The sequence below is a fragment of the Coturnix japonica genome, chromosome Z, assembly GCF_054131305.1.
Source record: "Coturnix japonica strain WE chromosome Z, WE-NBRP24, whole genome shotgun sequence".
NCBI classification, from domain to species: Eukaryota; Metazoa; Chordata; class Aves; order Galliformes; family Phasianidae; genus Coturnix; species Coturnix japonica.
Window position 1 is genome coordinate 43559508 of NC_140702.1, and position 12067 is coordinate 43571574.

General features: G+C 37.2%; 1 protein-coding gene across 8 annotated transcripts in view; it reads left to right on the forward strand.

Moving 5' to 3' along the window:
* PSIP1 (PC4 and SRSF1 interacting protein 1) overlaps positions 1 to 12067 on the forward strand; it is a 35535-nt gene that overhangs the window by 17112 nt on the left and 6356 nt on the right. For 7 of the 8 annotated variants that reach the window (XM_085528656.1, XM_085528659.1, XM_085528657.1 and 4 more), the window contains 8 exons: positions 2416 to 2536; positions 4223 to 4298; positions 4589 to 4814; positions 5439 to 5557; positions 7858 to 7913; positions 9471 to 9541; positions 11448 to 11549; positions 11737 to 11956. In XM_085528656.1, the coding sequence (XP_085384782.1) occupies positions 2416 to 2536; positions 4223 to 4298; positions 4589 to 4814; positions 5439 to 5557; positions 7858 to 7913; positions 9471 to 9541; positions 11448 to 11549; positions 11737 to 11956 (991 nt within the window). Of the gene's footprint in view, positions 1 to 2415; positions 2537 to 4222; positions 4299 to 4588; positions 4815 to 5438; positions 5558 to 6026; positions 6200 to 7857; positions 7914 to 9470; positions 9542 to 11447; positions 11550 to 11736; positions 11957 to 12067 lie in introns of those variants that run through there. The other variant, XM_015849024.3, reaches the window with a different exon arrangement.

Here is a 12067-nt window from a genome sequence, read left to right on the forward strand (position 1 = left end):
AGTCCCAACTCTTAGTCTCTTCTCACAGGAGTGTTCTGGTCATTTGATTGTCTTGGTAGGTCTCCAGTGGACCCTTTCTGTTATGGTCTGTGTTTCTCACATTCAAGTCTGGGCAACCCAGTACAGTATTATTGGTGTGTCTTCACAAACACAGAATAGAATGGAAGGATTCCTTCTCTTGACTATTAGCTTTCTTAGCTGCAAGGGCAGATTGTCTTATATTTAACTTAGAGTCCTTCAGGACCCACAAGTTCTTTTCTGCAGAGCTGCTTTCCAGCTGAGTGGCTCCAGTTCCTGGAGTTGTTCTTCCTCGTGTGCAGGAGTTTTCTCCTTGTTGGACCTCTTCAGCCTGTAGAGGTCCCTCAGGATGAGCTGTATGACCTCCCCGGTTTTGTCTCATCTGTGAATTTACTGAAGACATGTTCTGACCATTACAAGCTGGCACTGAGTCTTTGCACTGCTGAGCACTACCCTCTGGACTTAGTCATTCAGATAGTTTTCAGAAATCCACCTCACTATCTGCTCATCCAGCCTGTGCTTTGACAGTTTCTTTTAGCTGTGCAGAATCAGAGTCCTTACAGAAGTTTAGGAGGGAAGACAATATCCACTACTCTCCTCTTGCCCATCAGTGATACCATAGAAGCTTACTGAGTTGGTCTGGCATGACTTCTGATAGTCTCTTTTTACCTACTGATGATTTGCTTCTCCTTTGTGAGTCTGGAAATAATTTCTTGGGTTTAGCTGTTCAGTCGCTTTCCCAGGGAAGTTGCTGAGGCTGACCAGCCTGGGACCTACTTCTTTATGAAGATAAACGCAATGTTTGCTTTCCTCAGGTGCCACAATTAAGCAAAGATTATAGAAGTGTGGCTTTGCAGTCACATCTACCAGTTCCCTCAGTACTTAAGATTGAATGCCATTGGAACCCATGGATTTGCAAGTGTCTAGTTTGCTCAGATCCTCGTCAATAAAATGTCTGTCTTGCTCTGGTCTTTCAGTTTGGCCTCTGGGACCTTGAATCTCCGAAGGCTAATCTTGCTTGTGGAGACTGAGGCAAGGAAGAGATTCAGTTGGAACCTTGGCCTTTTCACTTTTCCCAGTAACCAAGATCTCCTTTTTCCTTCAGCAGAGGCGCCACATCTTCCCCAGTCTTTCTTTTGTCACTGACATACTTTGAGAAACTCTTCATATTTTTGGTGAGATTAGATTCTCTCTGGGCTTTAGCTTTCTTAACTTGATCCCTGGCTCTTAACGATAATGTCTCTGTTCCTCCCAGACTATTTGTCCTTGCTTCTACCTTCTTCCTATTTGTGTTGATTTTGGCCAGGAGATCCTTGTTTGTTCATGTGAGCCTCCTCGCATTTTTACCTGAATTCCTTCTTTGGGATGCATTGCTGTGGAGCATAAACAGAAAAATGTAGTATTTCAAGGGATGTCGTACAGGCTTGTAGTTAGAAAAGAGCATTGGCTGGGCAGTGGTGCAGCCTGGAATGTTTACTTGCCTTTAAAGGAACATGGTGTTTTCTTAGCCTTGGAACTGGATTTATTTTTTTTTTTAATCCTAAACAATTTAAGAAAAAAAATAATTATGCAAGATAAACACAGTAATGATGTACTTTAGTCCTGGTTTAAGTTTGTTTTTTAAAAGTCTCCAATTACTACTGCATCCAAGTAGAATATAAATGTATTTGCTGCTATCTGATGTACCTGCATCCAGGACACTAAAACCTCGAGTGTGTTTTCTCCTGTTAGATTTTATTAAGGTTCTTTTTATCTGCTTTATAAAATGCCTCTGAGGGAGATGACCGTGCATTCCTTGAGATCTTCTTTTGTCATAAATTTTGTCATAAACCCTGTTTACAGTCCAGCCCCTCTAAGATGGCTGTATTAATGAAGTTCATCATTTCTTGCTAGTTCAGTTTAGCTTTTGATTTTTTCCATTGCAGATAACAGGTATTTGAGAAGCTTTATCTACTTTCATGATGCTGTGATGTGTCGGAGAGATTATACCACTTAGAAGAATAATATTTGTGTATAAGGCAAAATGAATTTCCATCCTTAAAATTGGGAAGCTGGATTTAGACAGCCATTACCAATTTAAGGAGTCTTAGAATTCTTAAATTTTTGGAACTCACGTATTGGGTTTTTTTCTTTGTTTTCTGGAGATAAATGGGCTGATACAGGCAACTGAAACATAACTGTATAAGGCAGTCATGGAATGGAGAACATGAAGCAAATGATTAATCAAGTGTCATCTGTTACAAAATTTGGATTTATTTTTATTTAGAAAAAATAGAGTAATAATGAATGCATTTTAAAACCATTATCTGAATGCATTTTAAAAACTGTTGTCTGAGAAAGTATCTGAGAAATTGGTGCTCTGTGTTTTTCACTTGAGAAATATATTCTTTAAATTAGGCTGAAAAACAAGTTGACTCTGAGGAAGCAGCAGTAGTGGCAACAGCAGCAGTGGTAGCAGCAGCAGCAGCTCCTGTGACTGTATCTCCAAAAGTAAGCCCCAAAAGAGGAAGACCAGCAGGTAACCAGAAAAGAATAATTTAATATTTAGTCCCACTGAAATAGCTTAAGGTAATTAGAGAGGGTTTAGTGTACCTTTCCTGTGAGCTAATACAAAGTACAGATGCAGTCAATTGTAAAGAGAAAATATATCTCAAACTTAAGAATGTAGGACATAAATGGATTTGAATTATTAATGTTGGTGCTCTGAATAAGACTTGCTGTTTTGGGGTAGAAGAATCACCTTCAGGAAGACATTCTTCATACAACACTGATAAAAATAGACTGTTCAGTAAGATTCCTCTGTGCAATGCTGATTTATAGAGGTTTCTGTATGGAGAGAATGCTGTAGGATGCTTAAATTATTGTTACAACATCCTTGAAGTGTGAGTGAGAGAAATGGGGGAAGACTGTGCCAGTAGGTGGAGCTGAGAGAATAATAATAGCAAGCAAAGAGCAGGAAAGATTTGTTTAATTAAATGCATAAATCAATCTGTGTAGGTTGACAGAAAAAGAAAATGAAAATTCAGCTACTTTATTTTAAACTGTTTAATTTGAAAAATTTACTTAAAATTCTGCTGTTCTTGGTTTTTGCTTTTCTTTCAAGGTAGCAATGATCTGATTTATCGGAATTTCTTTGGTGAGCTTGTAGATACTCTTGAACTGATCATAATACAGTTCTTGCAGCAATACATTGCCTGAGAGTCTAGTCTGGGAAACAAATAATAGTTTATACTCATCTGTATTTACTGACAGCATAAGAATAGCTTACAAGGAAGTGCAATCACGGTTAAACTGACTTAACTGCATTCATCTTGGAAGCTATGAAGAAATTAAGTATCACTCTGGTCCACAATTTCATTGTATTACTAAATCTATGTTTTAAATATTTGCATGTGTTTTTGTCTTAAAACATACTGTTTCCACTGCCTACTGTCTTAAGAGCAGGAATCTTTAAGAGATGCTTTTGACACCTTTATAAATACCTTACTACAAGATGTACTAGGAAATATTTTCTGATGTTGATATGGTGCATGCATCTCTTGATTAACATCTCTCAATACCAACACCAGCAGGACTTTAAACACTAAAATACGTTTTCCAGCCATGTGCTTACTATGAACATACAAGCAACTTCAGCAAGTTTAAAGCAGCGCACCAAGTACTTTTGCTTGAGGGAACTCAAAGGGTATAAAGGCCAAGAAGGCAGGCTATTGAACTTGCTATGAAAGTGTGGTGAAGTGCAGTTTTCTTGTACACTTAAGCATGGTGTTAGAAAATCTTGAAAGTTGTTTGTTAGCAAGAAAATTAAGAGAAACTCCATGATGCACCTAAAACTACTGTTAGTAAATAGATGGCATGTGAATGTGGACAGGAGGTGACTGCTTCCAGCTTATTTCTGGTATTCCTACTTCAGCTTATTTGTATTAGTTACACAACATGAAACAAACTGTAAACATGCTGTGTAGAAAACACAAGAATTGGTAGTTTGAGCCTGAAAAATTAGTAATGTATGGGATAACTTGAGTTTTCTGAGATTTTGGTTAAAGCCTGGTACTCTTGTAATTTCGTGTAATAACTATCTGGACCCTTTGAAGTCTGTAAAATATCAGTATTATTCTAAGTGTAGCCTCTGACTAAGAATCTTTCTTTGTATAAGAAGAATAGGTAGTGGCTGTGGACTTATGAATTATTTTTCTTATACTAGCTTCTGAAGTAAAAGTTCCAAAACCGAGAGGGAGACCCAAATTGGTGAAGCCACCTTGTCTTTCTGAAAGTGACCTGTGAGTAGTTTGTTTTATTATTAAGTTTCTCAACTATTAATAATATTGTTCCTTGCTAAAACTTCTTAATTAGTTCCTGACAAGTTTTTGTCTCTTTAGCATTCCATTTGAGTTATTGTTGTTTACAACTCTAAAGTAACTTGATAATTTTCTGGAAAGTTAAGTGAACTGAGTGAATTAACTTAAGTATTCTGTAGTTAAAAAGAATAACTCCGTTCTGAACTAAGACAATGTGGCTGTTTTTAAACTTGCTGTTGATAGTTTATGTCTAAATGCTGTTCATGTGTCAGTGTTAATGAGGAGGAGAAAACAAAGAAAAAAGGACCAGATGAGAAGCCTAAAAAACAAGGGAAGAAGGATGAGGAAGGTCAGAAGGAAGAGGAAAAACCAAAGAAGGAATATGATAAAAAAGATGGAAAGAAAGAGGCTGAACCAAAAAGGAAAAATGCTGCAAAACTGGGTTCTGCATCAGCTTCTGATTCTGAAGATGAGGGGGGAGAAGAAGAAGGTGACAAGGTATAATTTGGCTTTTGAGATCCATTTTTTATAAAAGAAAGTATCACTGAAGATAGTTCTTGATGATAATGCCAGACCTTTATGAAAGTTGTAACGTTAGGGTTTGCTGATACAAAGATGCAGAACAAAAGCTGTAGGACTTCTTGTCAGGTAGTTTTTTCAGGATTTTTTTCAGTTTTTTTTTAAATAAAATGATCTTTTGTAAAGCACTTGAAGATGGATTTAAATTTTTTTTCGTGGTGTAGAGGTTTGATTTTGTTCTTTTTGGGTGCATCTAAGAGAATACTTGGCTTGAAATAAGTTTTTGAAAGCCATAATATCATCCTAGTCATGTCAGTTTCTTCACTTCTATGGTATTCAGGATAATTTTTTCTTACTGGAGAAGGAAGGAGAAAGGGCTAATACAATCCAGAAATAACAGTATTAGAAGGTCTTGAACTTAGTTGCACAAAAAAACAGTTCTTGTCAGGTTGTTCCATGGACAGTTGCTGTAGACTAACTGTAGTTCTTTATGTGTGTGTAAGCAGGTTTATATGGCTTGAGAGAAGAATTTAGTAATCTTTCTTTTCAGAAATCTAAATGCCCCTTTTCTCTTTCCGATCCTAAAAACTCAAAAAAAAACAGAAGAAAAAAGGGGGAAGAAGCTTTCAGTCATCTCATAGAAGAAACATTATGAGAGGCCAGCACGAGAAAGAGGTGACAGAAAGGAAGCGTAAGCAAGAGGATCAGGGAGAAAGTGAACTGTGAGTATTTTTGGAAGGATGTCTTAATGTTGTAGGAGTACTTTGAAGCTAGGAAGAGAAAACGATACTTGTAAAAATGCCAAGCTGGTTGTACTGTGTTCTTTTTTTTCTCCAGCTGCCTGTATTTTGGTCTGTTTGTAATTTTCAGTGGAGTGAGTGAAAAGCCCTTCTAAATCAATGTGTACAAATTTGGGTGGATGGGAAGAATTGAACCTAGAAATAAAGTAATGTTCATTTTTCAGTCAGTTAGGACTTCTAGCAGATGACAGCTCCTGCGTTCTATTTAGAAGTATCCTAAGACTATACATGAGAAAAGGGAAATACAAATAGCTGCTCTAAGTATTTGTCTTGAAGGCGTTTGATTAGGAGTGGTAGGATCTGTGAATCCATGTTTATGGATTTTTCTTTTTTAATCATATCGTGGAATATGTAGGGATCCCTGGAAAACATTTCCTTCTCTGTCTGGCAGCTGGAGCATACACCATCAGACAAAACAAGGAAAAAAGATAATAATTATTATTCTGATCTGGTGCTGCAAAGCCAGTTGACTGATACCAAGAGCACTCTGCAATCAGAAGATAAATTATCACAAATGAACCAACCTAGGAGTGAAGAGAAGATCCTGCCACGAACTTGGGGGGAGGGGGCAGGGCAATAGGAGGAAATTGACTCATTCTCAAGACCTGTCCTGCAAATGGGTGAAGAAGCTATTACTACACAAGCATGATGTTTCTATCCCCACAGTTTGTGGGAGGGCAGAAGAAAGGGAGAAAAAGGTAAAAACTCTTGAGAAACAGGAAGAGGATAATGGTCCCCCTTGTTCATAGCTACGCAGTTCTGCTTTTTCTGACATAGCAACAAGATTCTTGTTTGGGTTTTTTGATCCTCCTGCCCTTTCTTCTCCTCCTCTTCCTGTCACTCCTATGGAAAACTAACATAATTATTTATCTGCCCATAGAAAACCTAAGCATTTCCAACTCGAGAGATAGGAAATTGTTCTCAGCATTTCTTCTTAATATACCACTGCTTAAACCTGACATAAACTGATTTCTGCAGTCAACTGTAATGTATTTATTTGGTTATAGTAATCAAGTCTCTAGTTTTAAATAGCTTTTGAATTTTATGTACTGGAAAATACATAGAGCTTAGTTTAAGAAAAAATGGGAGTAGTAGATAATTTTAATAAATGCATAATGGATTGTAGCTGATACCTAAAAGCACAAGGCTCAATACTGATGAAAAGAAAAAGCACTTCTTTTTTTGTGCTGCTTTCAATTATTCTATTAATACACTGAATATAAACCTATCCTCCTTTGGTTATCTTTCCCATGTTTTAGTCTACTTTTTCTTGTATCTGTTATGACTACTGGGCTAGTATTTATGGAAGTTGTAACAGTGCTTTGTACAAAAGGCATTACCTGTGCTACCAGTTGAAGTAAAATAGCCTAATGTACATTAACATAGTTGTCTGTAACTCGATGGAGTTTGAAAGGAAAGGCAGAAGATGTAGATTTGAAGATTTTTACAGATGCATGCTGGTATTTATTCATGGCATTCTGAAATACACAGATTATGAAATAAGGCTTTTAAACTTGTCAGTAAGACGGGATTGAGAAATTCTAAATTGAAACAGGGTTAATAATCTTCTCTGAATAAATAAAAAGTTACAAAGCTAGGCTGAAAGATTTTTGCTTGTCTCCTTTTTTGAGATGGAGATAAGCTGGGGCTTATCTCACGGAAAACTTGACTTTAATGAGATAATTGGAAAAAGAGCCAGGAATATTTCTGTCGAGGAGACTTAAATTATAAATGATACAGTAGAGGTCAGTTTTAGGATACATGCACTGCAGTAGCTACCTAAGAGAGTTGCATTTGAACCAATTATAGTAAACTTAAAATCAAATGATCTATAGTTTTTCCATACAGTGATGTTAAACAGTAGTGAAATTCTTTTTTTGGTCATCTTAAATATTTTTTCCTGTATAAATAAGGTTTGTTCAGTGCCGCTTCAACAACTTCTTACATGCAGTTTACAAATGTTACTTGTTTCTCTAAACTTTTAATTTTCTGCTTTTGGGGAACCTCGTGAGATTTAACAGCAGTATGATGTCAAAGTAAAAAATAAATAAATACATCATTTTATTTCAGTCTCTGAAAACTAGGGTTTAACTCATGGTGTTTTTTGCATGCTAATGTTTTGAGATACTATCTCTTTAAAACATAGTCTAAAATGTGGAGGGAAAAGAGGCTGAAGAGCAGACTTTTACAGCATTGTAAAAACACTTTAACATTTTTGATAGGCAGAGTAAAGAAGAAGGCAAGAAAACAGAAGTTAAGAAGATGGAGAAGAAAAGAGGTTAGTTAAAGAAACTTAACACAATATTGTGGGTCATCTTGAACTTTGATGAGAACTGACTGCCTGGATGGGATAATTACTGTTGGGTGAAGTTGGGGTCTCAGTCCAGATTGTTTGATATATGAGTTTTTCCTTCAGATCTGTACAACAAGTGCATTCATGTTCTTCTGTGTTGTTTATTAAGTGCATTAGAACAGTTCTCTGCTGTTTTGGTTTTACTGTTGTTCAATATTTTAAATAGTTTTTCAGATAATTTTTGTATTGGTGAACAAGAACTTCTAATTCCTTGAGTCGAATCATTTCCATTTTTCCTTCATTCTTTGTCTTCTCGTAACACAATAACTGGGGCTTCTTTGAGTATTTAGGTATTACCTTTTACTGAGCAAGAGGCTTGCTAAGCAAGAGGCTTGTTTTTCCCAAGCAAGAGGCTTAGATTCAGATTACTGTGGTCTTGCCTACTAACCCACAGTTGCAAACTGACCTTCATCAGGATAAGACATTCCTTTTTTAGTACTACTCTTTTTAAGAGCAGTTCAAGAGCTGCAGCTTGTACTATATGTATGTTGCTCCAAAAGTAATGCCTCCTATTTATTTCCATGGAAAAAGAACAAGAACGCTATTTAATAGAGCTAACTATCAGCGAAAAAACACCACTATTTTTCAACACAGCCACCATCATCGGGTATGCATTTTTACCAGTGACAAACAACAGTCTGCCTGGCCATCTGGAATGTGGCTTGTCTTTCATGTTGTTCTCAACACTGCCGAAACACAACACCACCAACCACTTCACTGTGCTCACATCCACTGTTTGTCTCTGTAAATGTTCATCAAGCATCCGTGAATTTCAGTGGGTGCCATTTTATCCACACAGAGGAACTTAGTGACCTGTTTTTGCTTCATCCACATTTTCATGTCAGACACCACTTTGTCAGACTGCCCCTCTTCAGCCACCTGTCACACAGCAACAAAAGTGTAAGAGAACGTTGGGAACATTCAGCCTTTACTGCCATACACCACCAACATCCACCTCTGGCATTGTGTGCCAACATAATAAAATAGGAGGCATTACTTTCAGGGCAGCCCTTGTAATAAGGCATGGACTTCAAGTGAGGAGGAGTTACCCAGATTTTAGATATGACCAACTTGCCAAAAACAAATGCAGTAATATCCAGGTATCCTGTCAGTAGAAGTTCTCAAAATTAGCAGCTATTAATATTTACTGAAGTTTACTTTTAATTTAACAGAGGACGATATCCCAGAAGTGAAATTGGAAATTATTTGCAGTTTATAATTCCTAAGGTGAAAACTATTGCAAGTTTTTACTCATGCCCAATTAAAAAAAACAAAAACAACCCGTAAAACCTGTAAACTTTATTTCAAATTGCATCCATAAATAAATACATCACAAGGGTTATGTCTGCATGGTTATCTGAAGTGGGCTGCTTGTCCGTTTCTCTGCCTTCTCTCTGATATTCAGAATTGTATTAAGGTTTCTACAAACACAGACCTGATGAGATTTATCAAATATTAATGCATACTGTTTTTAATCTTCAGAAACATCAATGGATTCTCGGCTTCAAAGGATACATGCAGAAATTAAAAACTCCCTGAAAATTGATAATCTTGTAAGTATATGTATCTTTTAACTTACATGTAAAGTTCCAATTAATTGGCATACATATTTGTTTTTAATTACAATTCTGAGAATTAAAGGACTTTTTTCACTTTGAAAGAGACCTGTACTCTTTAAATGGGATTGCTGTAGATCTTAAAATATAGATGCCAGCAAGCAAAATCAGTTTTGTTTAAAAAATACTCACTAATAAGTTATCTATCAGAAGCATTTAGACAGAGTTCTGGCAAGTGAAGTATGTGTGCTAACTCAGCGTGAGCCATGCAGAAACAGCAGGAGGCAGTGAGCGTGATAGTTGGAGAACTCCTTGGTGTAAGGGATGGATACCATTATCTGCTTTTCTAGCTCGTTTGCTGCTTCTTGGGAGCTCTAGATTTGGAGCACTACTGACAGATGGCTGAGGCTTGTCTGACCCTCAGGCTATTTATTAACGGCTGCTGTTTTTCCATGTTGGGCAGCAGTGTTAAAGCCAAGGGAGATTTGCAAGTGTCAGGCATGTCTGTGTGGCTTTGAGGGTGATGGTTAAGTGCATGGGGACCCAGGTGGTGTTCTTCTCTATCCTCCTAATGAGGGGAAAGGACTTGTGAAGGAATGGATTGATTCTGTGGATTAGCAGTTAGTTCTGGAGTTGATGTAAGCAACAGGATTTGGCTGCTCTGATGATGGGAACCATAAGAAGGTCAAGGACTGCAAGGAGTCAAGAGGATTCACCTGAATAATGGGGAAGCTATTACTGCCTGAAAGTTGGCTAAGCTGGTTAAAGAAATTAAAACCATAAACAGCAGTGAAAGAAAAAGTGAAGAAATGATGTAACAGGATGGTAATAAATTAATGAAGGGTGATGCACACAGATGTGACCGTGTAGTGATGTCATTTTGGTACTGTTTTACTGATTACAAGTACATGAACAGAAAGGAGCGAGTGCACATTATGAAGAAGGCTCTAAATTTTTTGGTATGGTCAGCACAACTAGGTGCCTCTGAAGTGCATGCAGGCTAATGCATATGAACTGGGGAATTAGGAATTAAGTGTCTGCAGTTGTTGATCTGTGATGTCGTTGGAATCACAGAAGTCTGGTGGAGTAGTTCTTGGGACTGGAATGTTCACATGGATGGACAGAGGCTTTTGTGGAAGAACAGGTGCCAGGAAGGCAAGACAAGAAATATCTGTGAGAGACCAGTGGGAGTACTTGGGATCTCTGCACTGGGGCTGATAAGACAACAAAGAGGTCATAGTCAAGATTAGTGGTAAGATAGATAAATGAGGATGATAGTGACGAAGACATCTGCTGCAGATCACTAAATGAAGAAGTAAGAGAATGGATTCTTGAGGTGTGCGAAAGGTACTTTAGGATTCGGTTTGTCTTTGAAAATTCATGATTAGGAGGAAGTTTCTGGAGACTGGAAGAATATGCATGATTATTTCTGAGTGCTCTGCACAGCGTCATTCATCAAGCTATTAACTGAATAATCTATGAAGAAGCTGTTCTGTCTGTCAGAGCCAGTCCACTCCGTTTGTTTTGCTTCTTAGTGGCAGGTCACTAACTGTGAATGAGAAAGGCTGAGTATTTGGAGAGCAGCTTTAGGTAATGTAGTGTTAGAACTGTAAAAAGAGCAGAAAGTTTGAGTTTGTATAATGAAAGTATGAAGTAGGTTTACTTGTTTATTATTAAATTGGTTATTCAAATGACATGCCTTTCAATGTGTAAACATTACTACTGCTTGCATTTCAGCTTTTTGTGTTTGCAGGCTTGATGGTAGAGATTATTACAGAATTAATTAAAAAGTCAAATTAGGGATTTTATAAGAAATTATGAAATATGGAGGTGAATTCAGTGTAGCTAATGAAGAATTGCTGACATTTAAATGAAGTCATCAGATTAACTTATTTATCTGCAGGATGTGAACAGGTGTATTGAGGCTCTTGATGAACTGGCATCCCTTCAGGTCTCAATGCAGCAAGCTCAGAAACATACAGAGATGATTCTGACACTCAAGAAGGTAAGATCTGCGGTGTTACTTAAGCAAATAGTATTTTGAATTTACATGTTGTGTACCACTTTGGAGAGTGTAAAAGTCAGTGTTCTCGTTTCAAGTTAAAGTGGGAATTTCATTGAGCATTTGGTGAATTTTACACAAGTATTGAAATACATAAGCGAAGCTACTTGTTTTATTGCTCTGATTTCAGATACGGAAGTTCAAAGTGAGCCAAGTTATCATGGAGAAATCTACAATGCTGTATAACAAGTTCAAGACCATGTTTCTAGTAGGGGAAGGGGATTCTGTGCTCTCCCAAGTACTGAATAAATCACTTGCAGAGCAGAAGCAGCATGAGGAAGCCAATAAAACCAAAGAACAGTGGAAGAAAGGAACAAACAAAAAGAATGAGAAAGAAAAGGACCAAACAGGTAAGTGGTTCTAGTTTCTTGTAATATAAAAGATCCATATTAGCCACTGCTGAGATAAGTAGAGTTCTGTATTTTCCTCGTGGAGCAAGATGGTTCAGTAGAGGTTCTTTT